This window comes from Fulmarus glacialis, unplaced genomic scaffold (assembly GCF_000690835.1).
Source record: "Fulmarus glacialis isolate BGI_N327 unplaced genomic scaffold, ASM69083v1 scaffold9571, whole genome shotgun sequence".
Taxonomy (NCBI): Eukaryota; Metazoa; Chordata; class Aves; order Procellariiformes; family Procellariidae; genus Fulmarus; species Fulmarus glacialis.
Window position 1 is genome coordinate 25983 of NW_009194678.1, and position 23056 is coordinate 49038.

General features: G+C 43.8%; 1 protein-coding gene across 1 annotated transcript in view; it reads left to right on the top strand.

Annotated features, from left to right (window-relative positions):
• GPR107 (G protein-coupled receptor 107) overlaps positions 1-10323 on the top strand; it is a gene marked incomplete at its 5' end in the record, with an annotated part of 31144 nt that extends 20821 nt beyond the window's left edge. Inside the window, 4 exons of the mRNA XM_009587845.1 lie at positions 645-694; positions 1437-1520; positions 2350-2474; positions 8784-10323. Of these exons, the coding sequence (XP_009586140.1) occupies positions 645-694; positions 1437-1520; positions 2350-2474; positions 8784-8880 (356 nt within the window). The remainder of the gene's footprint in view (positions 1-644; positions 695-1436; positions 1521-2349; positions 2475-8783) is intronic.
• Between the last annotated feature and the right edge of the window lie 12733 nt (positions 10324-23056).

Genomic DNA, 23056 nt, shown 5'->3' on the forward strand with positions numbered 1-23056 from the left:
TGATGTAATCTGTCCAATAAACAAAGGTTAGCCTGGGGCCTTAGCTAACACAGTTTGTGACTGAAACACATGCATTTGCTGTGAGAACTACTTAGTATGACTTCCCATTTCACTTGTAAGTTGTGACTGAGCCATGCATGATAGAGGATACTGCGTGGATGTTAAAATACGCCTGCTGCAGTTCAAGATGCAGTGTTTCCCAGAGCTGTGGTTACCTCAAAGTCGCTCAGGTCAGCTGAAGGCACAGAGCAGGTCAGGAAGTACCCTAGAAAAGGTATGAATTTTCTAGGAGGCAGTGTCAAGTGGCATGGCCCTTCTGGCAAGAGTGAGGTGACAGTATGGAGTTGGCTACATACAGATAAGCATTAGAGGAAGGCTCTATATTGCAGAGTGTGTGGATATAAAATTTAGCGTGAAGGTGATGTCACTCAGTGGACATTCACCCCAGCCTAGGAGTTGTCCAGTATGTAGACAAGCCAGACTGGCACTCCTCAGAGCGCCCGACAGGCTGTGGGACAAATCCTTCTAGTCTGGGATTACCCGAGTCCTAGTTTTGACCACTTGCCTACCTTGCAGACAAACATCAAAAGAAACTCCGTCTCATTTTAATAATTTTCTGATGGACTTTTGTGTTCTCTTGATAGCTGCCATTAACCTAGCAAAGCTGAAGCTTTTCAGACATTACTATGTTATGGTAAGTAAAACACATGTACGCATGCATACAGAGCACTTAAAAGCCATTCAAGTCTTTTAATGGATTACTTGTTGGAAGCTACTATAGCTGGTGGATGTGGTGGTGATGTTCCTAGTTCTGTGGCGGTGCTGTGCTTTGGCATCTTGGTCAACTGGGTTACAATCCTCAAAGCAATTTCCCTTCTTTTCCTAGTGGTTGCAGCCTTCTATCTTTAAATTGGTTCCAGCTATTTGTAACGCTTACTAATTTCCTCTGGAGGCAGCTTGAGCTGCCAATTGAATTGATGGGCTTGAATAACGTACTGTAAACTTGCTAAAAATTAAACTTGGGACCAAATGGTGCCTTGAGATGCATGTGTGCAGTTTCTGATCAAGTTAGTGGGAGCCATGAGCATACCTCCCAAGAGAGCATAGGCTTCTTAATGATTTCCAACAGCCTCATTTCAGACTCTTTTAAGTGGAGTAATAAATTACAATCTTGACTTTTCAAGTTCTACAAAATCATAACACTTAAAGCATTTTCCTGCTATAACTTAAATATGTTAGCAATAGTTTGAGTCATTTGGATGTTCAACAAGCAGTAGAGCCCTCAGCCTATATCTTCCATGTTTATCAAGGAGCATAATAAGGCTAATCTGACATAATGAGTTGCCTGGGAATTGCTTGAGCTATTTCTCTGGAAAAAGAGGTTCTATAAGGATGGTGCTGTTGTTCTCATCATGCTTTCTCCTTTTCCTTCCCAGATTGTGTGTTACATTTACTTCACACGGATCATTGCAATTCTCATAAAGATTGCTGTTCCATTCCAGTGGAAATGGCTGTACCAGGTATTTGCCAGCAAAGGAAAATACATCCATTCCTTCTTTTTTTTTTTTCCTTTTTCTTACTATTCTTTAAATATAACTGCACCAGAAAAAAAAAGTCCATAAATTGTTCCTCATGTTGTAGTAGAACATCTTGGAGCACAGTGCTGCACGCTGTCTCCTGATTTTTATCACTGATGTGCCTAAGGTGGCAGGAATATATTTTTAGTTTTATGTTTGTCCAGCAAGGCTGCTGGATTATACATGAGATGTCTGAAAGTAATTGTATTATTGATTTTTAGTCTTTCAATTTAAAAATGTCTGAAGGAAATTAATCAAGAACATACAAAGGAGAAAAAAAATTAGTCAGGTTTGCCCTGTGTAATTGAGGCCCCAGGGAGCCAGTGAAATAGGCTTTTGCTCTTCCATCTTCAGGTTTTATTTGCCTAGTGACTTTTAAATACTTGGTTTCTTAACATATAATCCAAGTAACTGTGCAGGGAGTCTTTGGAATACATTAACTGTTGAAAATACCAAACAATGTAGGGATGATTTCTGTTTTCCCCCCCTCCCCCCCCAGTTAAAAGCCAAGTCTTGCCGTAGTTATTTAAAAGCACTGGAGTGATGGCTAGAACTGTAACTGTATTTAAAATGACAGGGAAAGCTGAAAGAACAAAGGGTTTGACAGCCATTAGAGTGGGATTAATGATAACAGGACAGGAACTGCTTTGTTATTTCTGCTATGGCACAGACTTCTTGGCCATTAAATCTTGAATCTTATGAATGAGGAGAAATGTTTCATGACCATGAAGGATTACAGGACTGAACTTCAATCTTGTGTTTTCACTTGCAGCTGCTGGATGAAATGGCCACACTTGTGTTCTTTGTCCTCACTGGGTACAAGTTCCGTCCAGCATCAGACAACCCTTACCTACAGCTTTCTCAAGACGATGAGGATGACTTGGAGATGGAAGCTGTGTAAGAACCCCTCCCCTGCTTTTTTTACCTTTTTATCTTTTTTTCTTGCTTGATTTGAGAAAAATAATGTTTAAAAACAGTTTACTCTAATCTCTCTAAATCCTTCTTTGAAAAAGATTAAGATCTGACCACACATTTAAAGATGAGGTGTCTGTTTGGTGTGTGTTAAACTACCAAAGAGATTTGTGGTATGCATAGGAGCCTCTGAGCTGGATATTGCAGTAGTGTGGAAAAAGCTGGTAAAGCTTTTCAAGGGGCAAAAAGATGCCCATGAAAATATCAAATAAAAAAGCTTCTGTGTTTAATCTGTGTTGCTGAACACCAGTGAGCCTTACAGATTGTCATTAATGCTTCACATTTAAAAAAAACCCCAAACAACCAAACGAATGACAAAACCGAACTACCAATTTACAGAATATAAATGAACGTGGTGTAAGGTCACTTCTACCTTGAAGTTCAGCCTGTAGCTTTGCAGAAAGTAACACTGAGCTGAGGAGATAGATTTTTACCAATACTCTTCACTGTTCTACTCCTTCCTGCTAAACCATGAGGCACCACAAATGCAGTAGGACCTGATATAGTCTGGAGAAATTATAAAGTGGGGCTCAGCCTAAGTCCCTGTCACTTTCTTTGCAGCGGTTTTCTGAGGACTTAGAAAATGAGTGGCATTTCTGAATCTGTAACAGAAACTGCCCTAAGAAATTCAGCATGCTAGAAGTGTCGAACACAGCTATAACTGCCACTGACTCTGTTGCCTTAATAGGAGTTGAGCTAACCTAATCTCTTTAGTAGTTACACACTTCATGCATAATTGCAATTCATGTACAGGCTCAGAAGCGTGTTCCTAAGAGTTTATTTCCAGATTGGCAAATCTCCTTTACCTGGTGCTGGGTGAAACAAATCAACACTCCAATTTTTATTGCGGGGGCAAAAAAAGTCAGGGTGTGTTTGCCCTCACAGTCAGCTCAAAGAAATGGAGCTTACTGGGAAATTGCTACAAGGAGGTTTGAGGTAGAATCCAGCCTGAAATGTCATACAAGGAGTTTAATCTCTCAGAAATGTCTCTAGTAACAAAGGTCTTTGTTCCAAATGCTTAGTTATTTTTGCTTTGGGTCTGTTAAATCTGTCTTGTTGCAAGCGGAATCAAACTAGTTTGTAGTGACCCTAAAATCGCTATCATTTAAAAGTGTTTAAATGGTTTATGTAAGAAGCTGGTTTTAGTTTGGGAGCTGTTAAATAAACATCCACTTTAGGAAGGCACTGTTTGAACTGGAAGATGTGGCAGCATTCGTGATTGTACAGAAAAGAGCTTTTTTCCTACAATCTGTTAGAGTGAATTTCAACTTTGCATGACACGCTTAATGAATTTTTACTTGGTTTTTTTTAGGATAATAATATGGCACCTTTCACATGTAGTAATTTCAGTAAATTGGAGAAGCTGCTAAATTTAAGAGAACCTGCCAGGAATAAGCTGGAGAATGTTTAATGAACTAATTAAGTGATTCACATCTTGCTATAGCAAAATAGACATTACTAGAAACTCAAGGATCAGAATTCCTTGTGACGCTTTTCCTAGTAAAGCATTTTGCTCTTTGCCTTGGGAGTTTCCGTTGTTGTGCCTTGTGGGTTTGTTCCCCTTAGCCTTGCTTGGATTTTTCTCATCTGATTCACTGGAAGTTTTACTCCATTTGGGCACTTGGCAGGGTATAATCTGTAAGAGTCTTGTTCTTCCTTCCCCAGCTGCATCAGGGAGGTTAAGTTTGCACACTTTTCAAGTGTGGTGTATACACATTCTATGACAGGTGAAGCACTGCAATGAAAGTGTATTAAATTTCTTGTTGACTTGGTCTTGCTGACCCTGTTTTTCCTTTTATAAATATTAAATGTTTTTTCTGTGGGGGAAGAATATCGAGGCTTATTTGAGCAAGTGACTAAGTGCCTGACAGCATCCTGACTAACCATTGTATGAGTGTGTTTTGTCTTTCATGTGAGAAATACCCGCTTGTCTTCAGAGGCTAGGGCAGAAGTTAAAAGCCTGCAAACTTCATGGTGTTCTACCATGTCTTATTGCCAGGTTTTATGATTGTTTTCCTCTCCCAGAGGGTTTTTGTGAAAATCAGGCTCTTCAAAACACGTGCTGCAGAAGCATTCAGTTTCTTTAGACTCAAAATTTCTATGAGCCAATGGAGGGGAGAGGTGCAAGGTCACCAAGCCTGTTTTCCAGGCTTGCTTGTCTTCCAGAAAAAAATAGTACATTTTAAGTGCAGCTCTCTAGCTTATGCCTGTTTTCATGCAGTGCAAACTATACAAAGCTGAGTCTGGCAGTAAATATTGTTAAGGACAGTGTGGAAATCTGCAAAGTTTCAAGAAAAATCCAAAGACTAAGTGTCTTTGACAGAAGCAACATAAGGCACAAATGCTTCCTCTGTAAATTCTTGTAACTCTGAAAAATAAAATATAATTAAAGAATAGCAAAGGTAACTTGTAATATATCTTTTCAACTAATATGCCTCTATCTTGGGATAGGACTTTCTCTTCAGTTAATCAGACTCAACAGCAGTTCTCCTGGTGGAGAGGAGAGTATGACTAAACCTGAACTAAGGACCTGTCTGTTCTTTTTCAAGTAGGGTCGGTCACCATTCGTCAACAAAGTGGCTTTCTGTGCATTCTGTGCTGGGCAGCCTCTTGAGCCCGTTCTGTCAGTATGTGGGCTTGTTGCTGACAGTTTGTTAGATTTAAGTACTCTGTTTGAAAAAGTGCAGCCATACTTGGCAGAAAGAGTTGTCAGGCTTCCAGTCCTAATGCCATTTCTGGGGCATGAGCACAAAAATATGAACAGTACAGTAGATGAGGTGGGGTGAGGAAGGGGAAAGGAAGCAGTTTTGGGGTTTGGGGGGTTTTTTTACCCTTGCAGTAAGTTATTTCATTAGCTCAGTAAGTTTGCTTTAAATGTTAGGTACCAAAGTGCTTTTCTACAGATCTTGGTTGAGAATGATGTTCATACATGCGTGTGGGGCTAAGATATTTCCACTGGAGGAGGAATTGCAGGAAAAGCCATTAATGGTTTTGTTATTAATTCAGTCAATCCATCTTACTGAGTGCGTGGAGACTAACTTTGTTTTTTCTTAACACCCTAAACAGCCTCAACATAATGAACTGTTGTGGTAACACTGACCTACCTTTGCTTATGCCTTGGGATTTGGAGTTTCTCGCTGTATTATGAGGCAACCTATTCTGTGCTGAGACATGAAGTCCTGGTTGGTTGCATTTCTCTGCTTTCTCTCAGGTTGTGCTTCGTAGCAGGCTGATTTGTGATGCTCTCCATTAGAAGCGATTTTCTTCATCTAACACATCTTTCCCATGCGGAGGTCAGCTTTTTTGCTAATGGCTGATCAGTTTTCTCTCCAATTTGCAATAGCTTGTAAAGGCTGGCTGCTGCCAGTATCGCAGTGTTTCTTGCTGGGACTACAGAACAAAAAAACAGGAGAAAAGACAGCTGAGATCCACCACTGTGGAGGGCTGAAAATGCTTCTGAACGTTTAGCCATCTCTCATACCTTGGATACAATGGGGGGGTGGGGCAGGGGAGGAGGAGAAAACGGTGAAATTTCTGCTGCACGTACCACTGTGCAATGGAGTGTTCAGGGAACTCCTTTTGTGCCTCGTTTGTGACAGGAATCCCTCTGACAGCCACAAAAATTCTCTCTGGAGAGAGATGGTTTAGTGAGAAGGCTTTGTTGCAATTTAGCTACTGCTAGTTTGTGGGCTAGAAATGCAGTTCAGCAGACTTCAGTTGAGGAACATTTACTTGCAGTATTGCAGGTCAGAACTGAAGTGTTGAGACTGCTCAGAGGATTAGAATGAGAATTGCAGTGTGCTTGGTCTTAGTGCTGATACCCTTATTTTACTGGGCACTAACATGTTGGCTGAACTGATTTTGAGAGGGAGAGGAATTGCCCATTGTACATGAACAATATGAGAAACTGAGGACTCAAGAGCTATGCCATACACTTGTCATGAGACAAGAACAGGGCGCATCAGATGGTCTTTAACTTTCACTGTTGAGGAATCCACCCTGAAATCTCTCCCCAGTTCTTTGCTGTTGTTGCAGGGTGGGGACAGTGAATGGCCTCTCTTGTAAATGACATGACTTGACCTGGCTGCAGTTTCAGTGTGTAGCTGTTTGTCCTTTCCCTCCATGAAAGTGGATCATTCCCTCTTAGCCATAACCTCTGATCATTTTTGTCATCATCTCAGTGTGTAATGGATTTGTAATTGTATTAAAGTGCAGTGCTAAAATCTAGACTGTGTGCCAGGTGGGATCTTACTAGCTGAGAGTCAAGTGTTAGGACTACTTTGGTGTCATGTATATGCAAAACACCTATTTATATATCCAAGTATATCTGCTGTTGCATTGCTATGTTAGCAGCTCATTTTTTGGTTTGTAGTCCATTGTAATCTTCAGCTCCTCCCTGAAGAATTGATACTTAGCCTCTTATTCTGTAATTACAAAGTTTATTATTTCTGAAGACTAAACTTTGTAGATGTCTTGTTGCATTGTCCCATATTTTTCAGACCATTACTTTGATTTGCCAGAATCTTTCTGCATTCTAGTCCTGTTCTCAAATATGTAGCTCTTAGTGGTATCTTCTGCAGATTTAATAAGCAAGTTCTCTATTCCATTACCCAGGCAATTACTGAAAATATTGAGTAGAAGTGAACCCAGGACAGACCTTTCTGGAACCACGCTCAATGTTCTTTCATTTTTGACAGGAAACCATTAAGTACATCTCAATGTATGCTTTTCCAATTAGTTATGCATCTACTTTGATGGTTTTGTCTAGCTCATGTTTCCCCAGATTTTTTTCTATGTGACTGTACAAAAACCTTTGTCAACAGGGAGAACTTAGGAGATCAACATGTTCTCTGTGCTGATAAGCTTGATGTGATTTCTTCCAGGCAAATGTTCACTATTTACTAATGTCATCTTTCTCCTTTAAGCAACCTGCTTACTTTTCTCCCCTTTTTTTTTTTATTTCAATAGGGAGTGAAGTTGCTATTTGATCTGTACTCTTCTGACTCTTAAGCTCATTTAGGCCCACTCTAAAGTGTCTGAACCACTGACAGTCCCAGTACTGCCACTGCTAGAAAGTCACTGAACACATCATTTTGAGTAAATTATTTTTACAGTACATGTACAGAAGCTGATATCTAATGTGGAACTAGGGGCGTTATCAGAAGCGTGTATCTGAAGATTATTACTTCTCTTGGGTGCTACTGTGAAAATGTTGTTAGCTAATCTGATCAAATAAAATATTCTTACACGGTAAACTGTGTACTTTCACCTGCTGAGACTGACAGCAGTGTCTTTGAACAGGACAGTTTTATGTATGTTTCTAGGCATCCCTTGTGAATGCATTGACCTATTGGCACTCTTACTTTCAGCATCCAAAATAATCTTTGTAGCACATTTGTGGGGAAAAAATACCTGCATGGAATGAGAATAATATGGTGCAAAAGAATAAAGCAAATGTCTTGTACATGCGAATAGCCTGTTTGGTATAGCAACAGAGAAAGCTACTGGGTTGAAAAGCTTCTTGGATAGCCAAGGTAGTTCTGAGAGGAATGGTGCTGTTCTGGCTGGATAAACAGTTCAGTCTGCCTAATGTTTGAACGGTGTTATGAGGCTTTATAGTTCAATGGTCAGATTGCCATAACAAATCCAGACTTGGGTGGTATAAAAAGGATGTTTTGTTGCTGTTCATTGAGTAGTTTTGCTGTTAACAGGAGTTGGTGTGCATTAAGCTAATAAGGTTCATTTGGGGCACTGTCCACTGTGTGTGCATTTGTATAATACGTTGTACCTATTAAAAGCATTGCAAATGCAGAAGAAAGTATTTAATGCACAGAATTAAGGATGTTCAGCTGTACAGCAAAATGTTTTTTAAGCAAGCTGCTCAAACTTCAGCAAGTTAAACACCTGCTTTAACCATTTAACCACCCCTGCTATGGTCTTTCAAGTATGAGCCAATATTATTTGCTCATTTAGTTTAATGATAGTTGGGGAGGGCCTTGAGGCTGTCAAGTACAACAGCCTTGCTTCCACCACCCATCAGTGTTGTGTCCAAGATGATACCTGTCTGCAAAATGGTGGCAATAGGAAAGGCTGAACATCAAGGCTGCTAGGTCTTGGTAATGAGACACTTGAGAAGTGTTACTTGACATGTGCAGGAGCACAAGCCTGGGCTATTGGTCAAATGGATGGTACAGTTCAACTTCGGTTCTCTGATGTTTCTCCCCTCTCTTCCAGGGTGACGACTTCTGGAGTAATGGAGGGCATGAAGAAGGTCAAGAAAGTGGTGAATGGTTCAGCAGAGCCACGGGGCGAGTGGGAAAGCACGGCATGACAGACTGGACTAAGGCAGCACTTTCAGAGAAACTTTTTTAATTTATTAATATTACTCTCAGTGGAAAGGGAGCAACTAGCACTTCCCAACACTGAAACTGCAGAGTGGGGGTGTGTCTAGGGGGAGCAAAGCAGTGCAGAAATATAACTATTCCTCTGATCATAAGAAAATGGGATCTTTTGGTACCTGCAAGGAGTGTGAAGCTTTCCTAGGGATTTTTGGGTAGCTTGTTCTTTTTTTCCCCCCTTTCTGGATTGGTTAAGTATTCTGAATTGTTTGCAGTTGCGTTCTTCAGAATGTGTAATACTAATGTGAAGAGAGACCTTTAGTGTGTATGTAAACTATATATTTTATATAATGCGCATATATATATACACACTTGCTATGTAACATGTATGCTGGGAATTACAAAATGTGTCAGAAGGTGCGAAAAGAAGATAAGAGATGTAAGTATTCTTTTTTCTTTTTATAAACTCTCCCTTTGGCTTGGACAAAACATTGCAAAACAAATGAATAGAAACAACTGCAGTTATTTGAGAGACTAAATGGGATATTGGACCAGATGACTTCTGCCACTACTCACATCAGTGGGAAAGTTGATAAGTATCATCTTGTCTTATCCATGCGGGTATCCACTTGAACGTGTCAGGTTTTCAAATGTATTGCTATACAGGAAGCAAGTGACTGTTCTCCATTAAAAGCACTAGCCTGTAGCGCAATAAGCGTTAATGTAAATTCTCCACTGTTCATGGAGTTGCTCTTGATTCACACCCACCTGACAAGAAGTACACAAGAGGTGTAAGACTGATGCTTGCTTTTTAGGGGTCTGCCATGCTATCTAAAACATTTAATTTCAAGCTGTGACCCAGAGCACTTTGATCTGCTTCATAAAATATTTTCAAGGTATTTCAAAAGACACTCCTTTCTGGCACAGTATAAACAGTACCAGAATCTCCAGTGGAAATCTGTCTAGCAGATGTACTGCAGCATAAACCTCTGGTTCACCATGATCCTGAGTTACTTAGCCTCTCTGGGTGGTTACTTGTACCTCTCTGGCTATGTAGGATTAATGATATTGCTGTTTGACATGGGCTGAACTGGTCATAATGGTATTGCTGCCAAAACCAGGTAACTGCAGCTTCCAGTCCTAAAAGGTTTTTGTTAGGAAAGGAGAAGATTATGGCCAGAACACTCAATGCAGGGGAATACGGAAGTCTTAACTATTAGCTGCAAACTTGCAGTGGAGTCTTTAGAGGCATATTACAAATGCCATGTGCATTTTATCTGTAGTACTCTGCTATTGTTAGTAAGGCAAGCTGGTGCCCACAGCTGTAGTAGTAAGGCATAGCAAATGATTGTTAATTTGGGGAAGGATGGAAGTGGTTTGCTGATGTAATGAGGATAAGCTTTAAGAAAAATAAATCAAGTATAACTCACTGACCCACTGAAGCCTTAATATTCATGTAGAGACATTGACATATGGTGCTGTCGAGCAAAGTGCTTCTGTCAGGGTGACAGGCATAGTCATCATCACAGAGCTTCGGATGTGCCAGCATCTTCTACAAACTCAGTTGGGAATTGCTTTTTTGGCTGACGGGACTGCATCTTCGAGGCACAACTGATTAGAGGACTATTAGCCACTTTTTTTTTATTCCTTAAGTTTAGGAGGGGGATTTTCTTTGGAACTTTGAACCACTTCTTCCTCAGTCTTGAACAGGGTTTTCAGAGCTCTTAAATGAGCAGCCTGTACCAAGACTTGCTGTTTGAAGAGCAGCATTGTTTTCTCTAGTTGCCACTTCTTTTCCCAGGTCTTGGTTCTAAGCATCATGGAAATGGTAGAAATTAATCTGCCTGCTTTGATACCTGGAACTGGTTTCTCTTTAGATAAAGCATGAGTATAGCCCTCTTCTCTGGGTACAGAGTCCTCTTCTAGGTTTTCCTCCTTAGCTGTAACTGCATAGTAATTGCAGCAGTCATGATTTGACTTCTGCTGTCATTGTTTTGCAAAGATACAGTTTAGTGAAAACAAAGAAGTCTACACAACTAGAAAGGCTGTTAGGTGACCTATGAGCCTTTTAGACCTTCCATATGAGGAAATCTACTGCATATTAAGTAGCTGAGGTGTGAAAAATTGGACTATAAACAAACATAGGCAGTCCCAGCTCATCATACACTTAATACAATACCTGAAAAAACTCATCCTCTCTCTCTGCACGGTTACTCTGTCCCTGTGGAAATGTTGCTGTCTGCATCCAAAGGGCTACTTGGACAGGCTGTAAACTTGTTCAGAGTAGTCCACTGGAGACTCGAATACTGAAGTATGTAAAGTATAAGGATTTGCTGTCAGGAACAGAGGTGCAGTAACAGTGTTAATCCAGGTATGATGCTATCTTAGAACCTGTTAATACCTTTTGCGAATGAGGTGTGAAATTCTGATGACTGTGGCGTTTCACCCAAAACCGAGAGGGGCTGTGCCAAGATTCTAGCATGGGCTGAGCTGGTTCCAAATAACTGCCTATTCCATACCTTAGCATCAGTGGAGCTGCCGATTGGCGAGTGCTTTTACCTTAGTCTCAGGTTTCTTTTTTTTATATGCACTTTTTCGCTGAAGTTGCGCATGGTGTAGGTTTGTCTGCCAAGTCCCTGGCTCACTAGTCAAAGGCCAAAAAATGGGTGACTTTTTGTCTCGGCATGAAAAGCCACGGCAGTACTCGAAGTGTTTTTAGAAGAGCTGTTTCCAAGTTCAGACTTGAGCTTCAGCAGTCAGCTATACAACTGACCTCAGCTGGCACTTAATGCAGGATGCTAATCAGAAGTACAACAGTAACTAGTCAGACCTAAGCATTACTAAAGAAAATGGATGTGGATGTACAAGTCAAAAACCAGAGTGATAGAAGGTTCTTCATGCAGCCATTTCCAAAGTAAATTTCCACTTTCTCTGGTGGAATTCCACAGAGCAGGTTGAAAAATGTGTCTTGCAGGGTTGTGTGATGGATTGGACAGTGGCTGGGATGTTAGAGGATGGAGAGGATGGCTGCAGCTGTGCTTCTCACGCAGCACAGCGTGTGCTGCACTGCAAAGCATCAAAGGGAGGGCTACTCCCTCCCCCTTCCTCTCTAGGCGAACCCACATCTGCATGACTGGCAAGTGCATGACTCTCTTGCTATGAAAAGTGGCAGCTTAGAGCTCACCAGGCAGGATAATCGCAATGCTTGCCCTTCAAGTGCTGACGGCTCTCTATCTGGTAGGAAGCTCTGTCTTTCACGGGGAGGGAAAATAGAAGAGCTGCTTGTGGCTTACAGATCGTTTTGGGATACAGCCTTACTTTCCTGTCTTTGCCTTTTACTGAAGTGAGCAACTAAAACAATCACCCTGTTAGTACACAGTGGTATAATGACCAGAGTCCTGGAAAAGCAGGTCTGGTGCAATTCAGAGTAAATGGTTTTGAATGCATTCATGTATGTTGCTGCAGTGGAGTACTTGGCACCCTCTGCAGACAAAAAGGAGATTGGTACAGTCTTCAGTTGTAATGCAGGTTATGCCCCAGTAAATCCCTGTTGACGATGACGTGCAAATGCCACTGATGCACTCCGTCCTGCTGTAACTGTTCAGCAAGCTGTCTTCCATAGGAAACCTCCTTGCAGTGCAACTGCCACACTCTTGCATTCTTCAGGCTTGAAAATGTTTTCCGTGATGGTTCATCAAGAGATGTACTAAAAGAAAGCAAGACATAATGGGGTCATCTGGAACACTGCTGCTGCTTGCTCAGAATGTAGCAGTTCGTGTTGAAGAAGCCACATGCTGTCCTATTAAGATGCTCTTTCATGTTGTCATCTAACTCAGCATGTCATGATCTGTGCAGTGCATTGTTCAGTGTTTCTCTCCAGCTGAGTGCCCTGTTCCTGGATTTCCATGCTGGCATACCCTGGGAGCATGTTGTAAAAATTTGCTGCATTGCAGTATTTTGTCTTGGAGCTAGTAATGTGGAAGACGTATTTTTCTAAGCTAAGTGGACTCTCTCTAGCATGAGTGTGCATCCACCATGTATCCTTAAGCACTGTAACATTCCTTCTGGCCATGAAAGGGCATGTCCTAATCACTCCAGTGTGCCCATTTGGTGAAAGTCCAATGGAAGATTTTTAGTGTTAAGTCTTTTTTCCTTACAGTATGCTCCTGTTAAAGAAGAGAAATGCAGTCTGGCAGTTGACAATCAAATTGACAAGAAAGGGGGTTTTTTTGTTGTCTGTTTGAAAATTGCTTGGCTGCATTTGAAGCAAATATTGGATATTTGTATGTTCTGTTGAGCTCTGAGAACTGAAGTTGCTTGGCTATTAAAAAAATAATTGGGTAGTAGCGCAGGTATTGAAGGGAAGGAAATCCTTCCTCCTTCAGTCTACCTGGTTTGTCTCCTTCAGTTTGACCTGTCATGATAGCTAATAGACTACTGTTACTTTGAAGCAAATGTGTTTTATTGATTCTGTGTTATGATCTCCACTTCAATCATAAAACTTTTCCCCATTTTTCACATTTGTAAAAAGAGCATGGAGCTGTGGTCTGCAGTAGATGGAGGGTACAGTGATATTTGAAACATAGCGGGACTTACGCTGACTAAAACCTGTGACCTTGTGTGTAACTTCAGTAACCTGAATGTTTCATGAAAACTGAGGTGGTGCTGCCCAGAGACACTTGACCAATGTTTTTGTGTTCCATGGGGTTGATTTCCTGGAAAAAGTTGTTCTAAATTGGATTAATCTGGCTTTTCTTCTAGCCGCTGGGTATGATGCTGTTCTGGGCTTATTAATCACTTTTACTTAACAATATTGGGAAGCTGTGTATTTTCCCCCTTGTAGTTTCTTGCTTGGTTATAGCAGTGATCCTGCAAGAACTCTGCACAGTATGTACTTGCAAGTGGCTGGAACAGGATTTAAGAAAAATACAGAGATATTCACTTATGTGAAGTGATGGCACTGGAAGAAAGTGGCAGAGAAAAGTCACTCCTTGTAGGTTGACTGGCTCAAGAACCCATTTATGTTTTGACTGCAGTGATCCTGTAGAAAGGACAATTCTTAATAAATACTTCCCTGTGGGATTTCACTTGGTGTTCTGCTCTCTGTGTAATAAAGTAGAGCCTAACCTCCACATTATCAGAAGCACTTCGTCTTGTAGCTAGGATACTGGAGTGTTGGGCTGGTACCTGTTCTGCCAAAACAGAGTATGGGTCTAAATAGCTTCCCTTTTCCTTTAGTAACTATTAATTAATTCTAGATCCTCTTGTGTCATTAAGCAGCTTTAGGGCACCTTGTACAATGTAGCTTTGAATTCATTTAGTAAATGACCTCCAAAAGAACTCAAAAAGACTTTCCTGTGTACAGCAAGGTCCAGTTCCAGGGTTTTTGGTGATCTGTAAATATTCTATTCCTCAGTTCATGTTCAGATGTACAAATGGATTTTTTCAGTATTTTTTTAAGCTTTCTTTTAATAAAGAACAACAAACAGTATTTGAAGAGAAGCAAGGTAGATACAAATCAGGACGGTCATGTAACTTGGTTTCCCTGCTGTGATGCAAATGTGTAAAATAAAGGTTGACCAGAAAGAAGTTTAATGCATCTCATTTTCTGCTTCTGAACTGCTAGCAACCAAGCTGACCCGTTGATTCCCAAGTCAGCATTTCCCCATGCCTAACTTCCATTTGCAGCCATTAACATATGCATCATGGATACAGGGCCAAATCACAAAAATCTTGTGTACCCATAATCGATGGGAAAAGCTTTCCTGTCAGTGACCCACAGTGGGGTTCACTGAGGTGCCTTTCCTTGAGCTGAAAGACTTCCAGGTACTACAGCTGTGCTTGTGTGTGCCTCGCTCCTTGTTTAGTTTTGTAAGCTGAACTTCAGTAGTTTATGGACTGAGTCTCAAAGGGATGGAATTGTGTCCTGTAGCCCTGTTTCTCACAGCCTTGCAGGAAGGCAGGTGCATCCAGGGCTGCTTGCTGCTAGCCGGTGTTGTGGTCTCCTCGTTGCACAGGGCTTGGTGTCAGCTGGCCATGCAAGGGAGGACAAGGAGCTGGTGCTTTGAACCTTGGTTATCAGATACAAATTAAGGGTAAAAATGTGTATTTTAAGTAATACCCTTTGTGGATCTGGCCACATTATCTCAAAGGGGCCGGTCCTTGACCTCTCTGTTTTAGGCTGGACTGAGGGTGATTTGGGACTTCTGTAGTTGTTCTCCTGAGATGTCTAACCATGTGTTTCAGTTCTGCAAACTGGTTGGGTTGGCAGGGATGAGGAGGGCAAAGTATTTCTGTGAAGTGCTCTTCCTGATAACCCCCTGCCACTCAAAAGTCTATGTCCTTTATTGCAAAATGTAGGTTTTTAAGATGTTTCTTACAGTATAGCCTATAGTTCTCATCCTGCCACAGAGGGGGTAATACCAAAAATAGCCTGTTCTCTACCCTGCAAATCCCAAGCATCAGTTCTGCACTGCCTCAAGCCTTTGGGTGGGTGGTGTTTTACCAGGGAACTAAACTATAAAAAGTACATTTGGCCTTACTAATACCCTGCTGTAGAATAAAACAAACTTGATGTGATGAAGGTGATGGCTGGTTGTTGCACTGGGGTAGCCTATATCTATTGCATGCAGGTAGTTCTTGGATGTTCGGTCTCTCCAACCTGAATATTCTCTGCTTTTTCTGTCTGATGTATATTTGGCTTTAAAACATCTCCCCTTAAAGTGACAGCAGCCAAACTCATCCCTGCTGTAAGTGCACAGTGCCACAGTGGAGTTAGCTGCACTGGGCCAAAAAATTGCTCTGCTGTAATGAAAGGTGAAATGTCAGGGGAGGGGTGTGTGAAGTGGAACTAAATTGTGTGAACACTCACTTGAGATTGAGACTGAGTGTAGGTTATGTGGGAAAAATCTTGATTTCTGACTATCTTTTCCAAGGAGAGACAGAAAGAAAAAGCCCCTAATTGCAACAGAACTAGTATTTAAGGTCTATTGCAAGTGGAGATTGTCTGGTAGACTTACGTAGAGGGGAGAATAAACAAAACCAGAGCCCTAACAAAGCTTTCCTCAATCTGCTGTGTTTGGATGCAAGTTTGTAGGTGTTTTCCTGTCCAGAGGAGGTAATTTGTTTTAACTGCTCTAGGGATTTTTCTTCTAGTGTCTGAAATTCTGAGCTGTCTTGATCATTTGCTGCTCCTTGTTGCAGTCGAAGATGCCCACTGTGAATGCTCTTGCTCTAGCAAGATTATCTTCATGACTGCAAAGAACTGCCTTCTCTTTAAATCTTGCTTTTACCTTCCTTTGCCTTCTGACTGACAGACTCTAATGAGCAGGAGCGTGTTGTAGTGCCCTGTATAGTGAATGGTCAATAAAACCAAATTGCTTTGTGCAGAAGAGGTAATAACACAGCTTGTATTGGCACAGCTGATCCTGATACTGGGGTCCTCAGTTACAAGACAAAGTCTTAAGTAATAACAAATGCATGTCATCCCTTTCTTCTCGCCCCTCTCATCCGTGGAAAATAATGTAACTTGGGGTGACACTGCTGACTCATGACTCTTCTCCCCTGTGGAATATTTTTAGTGGGGTGGCTGAGATATAATGCATGAGATGGCTTGAAAAAAATAAGCAGGCATGCAAGGTGAGGCTGTTACAGTGGTGGTAGGTGGCATAGGTGAAGATCAAAATGGAGGGGATGGCTTAAAACTCCTTTTACTCCTCCCTTTTGGGATGATTGCGCTGAGCTTGGTAAGAGACTTCCAGCATCCTCCAGGAGAGGAGCAGTTAACAACATGGGTCTGCAGCAAGGGTAAATATATTAATAAGGTGTGGGTTTTTTTGTTCTTGAGGACACTGTTCTGAAGTGCTGGTCGTCTTCAGTCCTGAGGCATTTTTGTAGGGTGGCATGATATCCCATTGCAGCCTGTTGCCCTAAGAATGCGTATGCACCCATCACTTTCTGCGGGGTGTGGAAGAGCAATTGTTAGTGCCCCGGCTGCCTCTTCCCCGTGCTGCTCGGGGTGCTTTGTTCTGCAGGAGCTCTGTGAAGTCAGAAGGAATCCCACACCCGGCACGGCTGTGAAGGTATTGATCTGCATCCCCTGGGAGAAGCCAAACTTGTTCGTTTTGGGATGGATCTCATACCAGGAGGCGGTAGCCAAATTGGAAGGGCTACAAAGAACGGCTGCAGTGACCCAGACAAGAGAATTGGGCAATGACAGATGATTACAAGAATTAAAGCTGTAAGCCTGACTAAGGGATGATTGAAGAGAGCCAAGAAGATGTAGCACGCTACAAAATGGCTGCATGGGGGGGGGAACTGCAGAAATGGGTGGGGGATTAATTAGTGTGGCTCAAGGCCTGAGCTGTGGAGAGGTGAGATGAAACGAAAGCAGAGGAAAACAAGATGTTTGGAGAAACCTTTTTGCCAATGAGATGGGTTTGGCTGCAAACAATCTCCCTGGAGAAATGGAGGCAGTTCTGTGTTGTTTTAGATAATCAACACTGGACTGGACAAATCACTGCTAAATATACTGTAGGGGACAACCCCTTATTGGCTGTGAGCTGGACTAAATGCCTGAGTCAGTCTTTTTCCATTTGCTTATCTCTGTGTGAAGTATATTGTGTGCATAATTTCTGGTTTGGGGGTTCATTTTTGTTTTTCTATTAAACCTTGTAGATTCCTTGAGTGAGCTGGGCTGCTGCATAGGAGGAACATAAAAGTACTATGTTAAAATGAAGCTGGTACGTGCATGCCCTAATCTGTATTCATGGTAAGTCAGGGTTTTAACTGTTGTTGCAAAAACTGAGCAGAAATATCTGCTGGGATTTACCAAGCGCACAATGCTTGTGTGTTGCCATGAATCAGAACAGCCTTATGGGAGGCAATGGTTCACCCTCTTACAGCAATGAAATTTGAAAAATAGGTACAGGTCGATTTTGTATGTTTGAATGTTTTTTGGGTTTTGTGGGTTTTGGGGGGTTTTTTTGGTTGTGGTTTTTTTAATTTAACGATTGCAGGGTGGGGTTTGGGTGGACAGGCATCACTGCTGACAGTGCAGTTTGCTTGCAAAGCTTGCTCAAGAGGCTTGTGTCTCATCTTAAAACCAGACCAGGTCAGCAGTGACCAGTTCCTTGGGCTGCTCCACGGCAGTGTCCGTGGTGTGTGCAGCAGACAGACTCCACGCACCGAGAGGCTGACGATCTAGAATGACTCACAAGTAATCTTTGAAAGAGGCTGACTTCTGTCTGGCTTGTGGCATGAAAACCACCACTGCAACTGTTCCCCTGTGCTTGCTGTGAGTGCTCACGGATCAGCATTGAATGGACAAAGACACTGAGCTACCTTCAGAGCGAAGATTTAGGCAGGAAAGCAGACAGCTGGCAGCTGCATACCTTCCCTTTATTTTGAAGGTTCTTACATACATATATTTAAAAAAAAAAAAAGCAGCTTTCTTCTGCTCCAAACCTCAGTCCTGCAGTTTTAGGGACGCTTCTCTCAGATGTTGTTTTTGAGTAAAAACATCTGCTGAAGCTGGGCAGCAGAACTGGTGAGTGGTGCTCAGGTAACCTTGTACAGTGCATTGGTCACAGCGTGGAGAACAGCCTCTCCAACCCCTCTTTCAGCTCTGACGGCGCTGGTGGATGCTGCGAGGCATCTTTGCTGCAAAAAGCTGCTGCTTCCTCTGCAACTGTGATCTCACGCAGACACAACTGCGCAGCACTTGCTTGGTTGTCGTTATGAGTCGTCTTTTATTTTCTGTCCCTGAACGAATGCACTGCCTGCTTCTAGTATCGAGCCTTGTTTGAAGGCTCAAGGCGGCTGGGCTGAGCTCTGCAGTTCCTGCGCTGCAGGATGAGCGTGGCAGGAGCAGAAAAAGAAGGTGGTTTCCCAGTTGCCAGCTGTGATTTGTGACGTGCCACGAAGGAAGATCACAACACCTCCTCCTGCTTGGCTTTGTCTCAGCCAGCTGCTGGCTCCACACGGCAGGCAACTGGGAGAAGAGCTGATGAGTTCACCACAGCCACCCTTTCCAGGTTCCCACATTAGCATAACAATTACAGCCCTAGAGGCTGTAAAGAGAATAGAGTCTTTAAAAAAATATACTAGAATTTAACAGAGAAATTAATAGTGTAGCAAATTGTAACGCTCAGCATGTTGGCTGCATGTCAGTCTTGAAAGACAGCTGTATGTGCAGCCTTGGCACAGTTGTGCTGATTTCCAGACCTTCCTCTGCATTTGGCCATCATTTTAACATCTGCAATTCTGTTTCCTGGGGAAAGAGCCTGCAGGGCACCATTCCTTCTGCCATTTACCCAAAACCCTAGTATGTTCGGTTTCTGTTGTGTTTTCTCTAAAGCCATGCTATGTATTAGCACTAAAATGCTGTGCTAGCTGAAATTAATTTATAATGGTGATAGCCAGTAGGGCTGCTAGAGTTTGAGCCTCAGTGTGTTTTGGGTTATAAATCTTGACTTCTGAGGCTTTCTTACTTAGTTGTATACAGCTCAGTTATCAAAACAGTTACGACGGTAACTGTCAGTGCTTGGTATTTGCTGTGGCCCGCAGTGAAACCAGGGGCGAGGAAAGAGCAGCACTGCTAACATCTTGTCAAGCTTAAAAGAGCTTCAGGATCCCAGGTTCATGACTTCAAAGCTGTGGAGTCCCATTTAAAGCTGCCCACAGTCTTGAAATCATACATGTATGTGAAATTGTTGTAATCTGAGGTTAGGGTGATGCCTGGGAAGCCGAGGCACGGGCGAGGGTGTCCCCAGGGCTAGCGGATGCGTTCCTGCATTCCCTGTTTGTGGCTGTTGCACCAGGATGTTGAACTCACTCTACTGGTATTTTTTTCAAAACCCCTCAAAAAGCAACTATTTTGGTGGCTCTCCGTGCCAGCGGGGACCACGGCTTGTCTGGTGGAGCAGCCAGTGCTGATGCCAATAATTTCTTTGGCTCTTTTTCTGACTGAGTCAGATCACTTAAGCATTAACGTTAAAATAGCCACTATTTTTGTAGTTTATATAATTAATCTCGTCTGTGTGTGTGTATGTTCCTTCCCCATCCTCAACTTTGAGGCTTCACCACTCCCCTGCTGATGGACTGCCTGCTTTGGCACAAGAAAGCTCTTAGCAAAACTTGGCTTTTTCACGAAAAAGCACAAAGTATGGGCTGTGTGCACTCTGCTTGGTGAGTTCACTGCCAGGCAAAGGCTGTTTGTCTTTGCTGCTGCCGTCTCCAGCGCCAGATTCCTTGCTCACATGGTCGGTTGTTTTTGGAGCACCTTCTTGATCTGCTTTTGCATGGGTGGATGTGGAAGGGAGATGTTCACAAGCTGACAGGTCTGGGGGTAACACTGCAGTAACGGACGGATGGATGTGTGGGTTTAGCGATGCACTAGGAAAAAGGGGGTCGGTGAAGCATGAGTAGACCCTGTGTAGGGCCTCATCCAGCCCTGGGAGGGGGAGGAGAGAGGCAGGGGCTGAGCCGGGCGGTGGATCTGCCACCTGGCTCGGCTCAGCCTGTCCCCTGCCTCTCTCCTCCCCTTGCCGGGGCAGCTCCTACCTCAATACACATCCAAGAGTGCAAGTGTGGGACACTGGGTACTGCCCCATCCCCATTTTCCCAAGGTGGGGGTCCAGAGGATACTGTGCTTTGGCCACGTTATGCCACTGATTTTTCAGTCCTGAGCACATCAGCATGAGGGAGGAAGGGGGAAAGAAAAGACCTTTTGCGATGAAGCACAGAGAGCGAACGCGTGAGAGCGGGGGAACGGAACCTCGCCGCTTGCACGCAGCGCTATTTCCATGAGGTGACTGTAATCCCGACAGTTAAATCAACAACGATGCATTGGGGAAAGCCCCCGTGATGGCGTCTGAGGATGCTTATTAAATGCATGCAGCATGGTGAGCCCATAGGGAACAAAGGCTGCGTGGCTGAGCCTGACAGGCTTGCTGTTTCCCGGGAAAAAAGAGCTCAGTGGTTTTATTAAACGCTTTTGAGTAAATACCCAAGGAAGGAAGAGCTTTCTGCAGACGCAGACTCTGCTGCGCAGCCCACGCAACTCCCAGCTTTTGCAGTCAGACCGTGGAACGTCCTCTGATCCCGTCCCAACCTCCGGCGCTGGCGTGGCAGGAGAGGCAGGACAGGCTTGCTGTTTCCCGGGAAAAAAGAGCTCAGTGGTTTTATTAAACGCTTTTGAGTAAATACCCAAGGAAGGAAGAGCTTTCTGCAGACGCAGACTCTGCTGCGCAGCCCACGCAACTCCCAGCTTTTGCAGTCAGACCGTGGAACGTCCTCTGATCCCGTCCCAACCTCCGGCGCTGGCGTGGCAGGAGAGGCAGGACTATCGCCCAGGGAATGATCATTTCCATGGCAGCGCATTGCAATATGGTGAACAGACGGCGGATGCACCGCAAGCAGCACACGCAGTCTCTTAATAAAAAAGCCAGCCCAGGCCGGGGCTGGGCAGGCTGCAAGCTCGTGCTGTAGTCGCTGGCGGCGGGGAGATGTGAGCTCTGCCCGGGCTGCCGAGGTCTGCAGGGGGCTTTGCAAAGCAAAACTGCTTTCAAGGGCTGGCCCCGCGTTGGATTTTCCTCTCTTAGCAAACAACCTGGCTCCTTCCCTGGCACACTGACCACATTGAACTGGACAGGATTGTTTTCTGCCCCAGTCAGTGTTAAGATTTCAATCCTCCCAGCCTCAGAAGTCTTTCTGGGCTGGGGCTGTGTTTCTCTGGCTGTAGAAAAGTCAGTGCTTCCCAGAAAATGCCACTAGCGGTGTTATTTAAACAATAATGGGGTTAAAGCTAATAATTAGGAAGAGAAAGTGACTGGCTTGCACAGTTTCCGATTACTTTTCTCCTCTTGTCTGTGTGATTTGAGCTCTCTCTTCAGCATTCCCTGTGGTGGAGGCAGGGTAGAGTTTTAAATAAAATTAAATCCCTTTAACATCAGTTTTGCAGCAGTAGAGCTTGTGCTAAAATGCTTGTGCTGCGCGGGGAAGGTTTGGGACGTTGCTGAACACCCCAGCTGGGCATGGGACAGGTCGTGCTCTGCACTCAGCAGGACACCCCTGCTGCAACACCGTTACAGCTCAGTGACCACAGATGAAGGGAAATACTGCAAAAACTGCTATTTTGCTGATGGGCAGCAAAGGAAGGGGCTGCACAGGGCATTTTGCAGCAGATTTGGGGACCAAACTGAAATCTGCAGGGGCCTATGCCTGAGTCGCAGGCGGGCCTTTGTCCCTGAAAGCTGTGCTAATATTGGTAGCGGCTGGGAGGGTCGGGATGCTGGAGGGAAGACACGAGCCTCGCAGAGTTCTCGCAGCCGTGTGCTGCAAATCCCCCGTCGCTCGGTGCCGTTACTCCTGTTCGTCTCCTGGGGCGTGCCGCTGATGGGTGACCGAGCTGGGACGTGGTGAAGGTGTTTTTATACTCTTCTGCCTTAATGAGCTCGTTTGTGGAAGGCTGGGTAATAGAGGACTATGCATTTTAGAAACATCTACCTGGGGAATGTATCCCCGGAGAAGCGAGTGTCAGGCAACCCTTTACTGGTAAAAAAAAAAAAAAAAAGGGGGGGGAGACCGGTATCAGCTGTGCTCCTTGTTCCCTTTGCAAATACGCCGTGTGTTCTGTGTTGTGCTCTCTGCAGCCTTGCAGACAGGTTTTACTGTATCCAAGCGCAGGTTTTTTTTCCTCATTGGTTGCTACCACAGAAGTCCAGGCATGTTTGGGCAGCTCCAGCGGGGCCTTCATTGCAACACAGGCGGGAAGAAAAATGCATTTATCGTGTGCATCGGTACAGCTAATGAATGTGTGCACACATACACAGAGAGCTTTTGTAGAGGCATAAAGCCCTGCATGGTTTTGAGGTGGAAAAGAGCTGAGTGCCACTGCTTTTAGCACTTGCATGGTTTCCTGGCTGTGCCGCAAACCTGCTGTAGGTTGAATCTGGGGGGTTTTTGAAGGGACTGAACTTGGTGTCTATGTGCACGTTGCAAAGAGCGAACGAAGGCTCACGAGAGCCCTGAGGATCCTGGGGTGGGAGGCACAGACCTGCCTTCAGCTGGGGGCCGCCAGGAGTTGGGAGACGCTTCTACCACTGAAGGTGTTGGTGTCCCACCAAGGTCACCCCCGGCCCCAGGCTGCGTGTTCCCACTGCCAGCTCC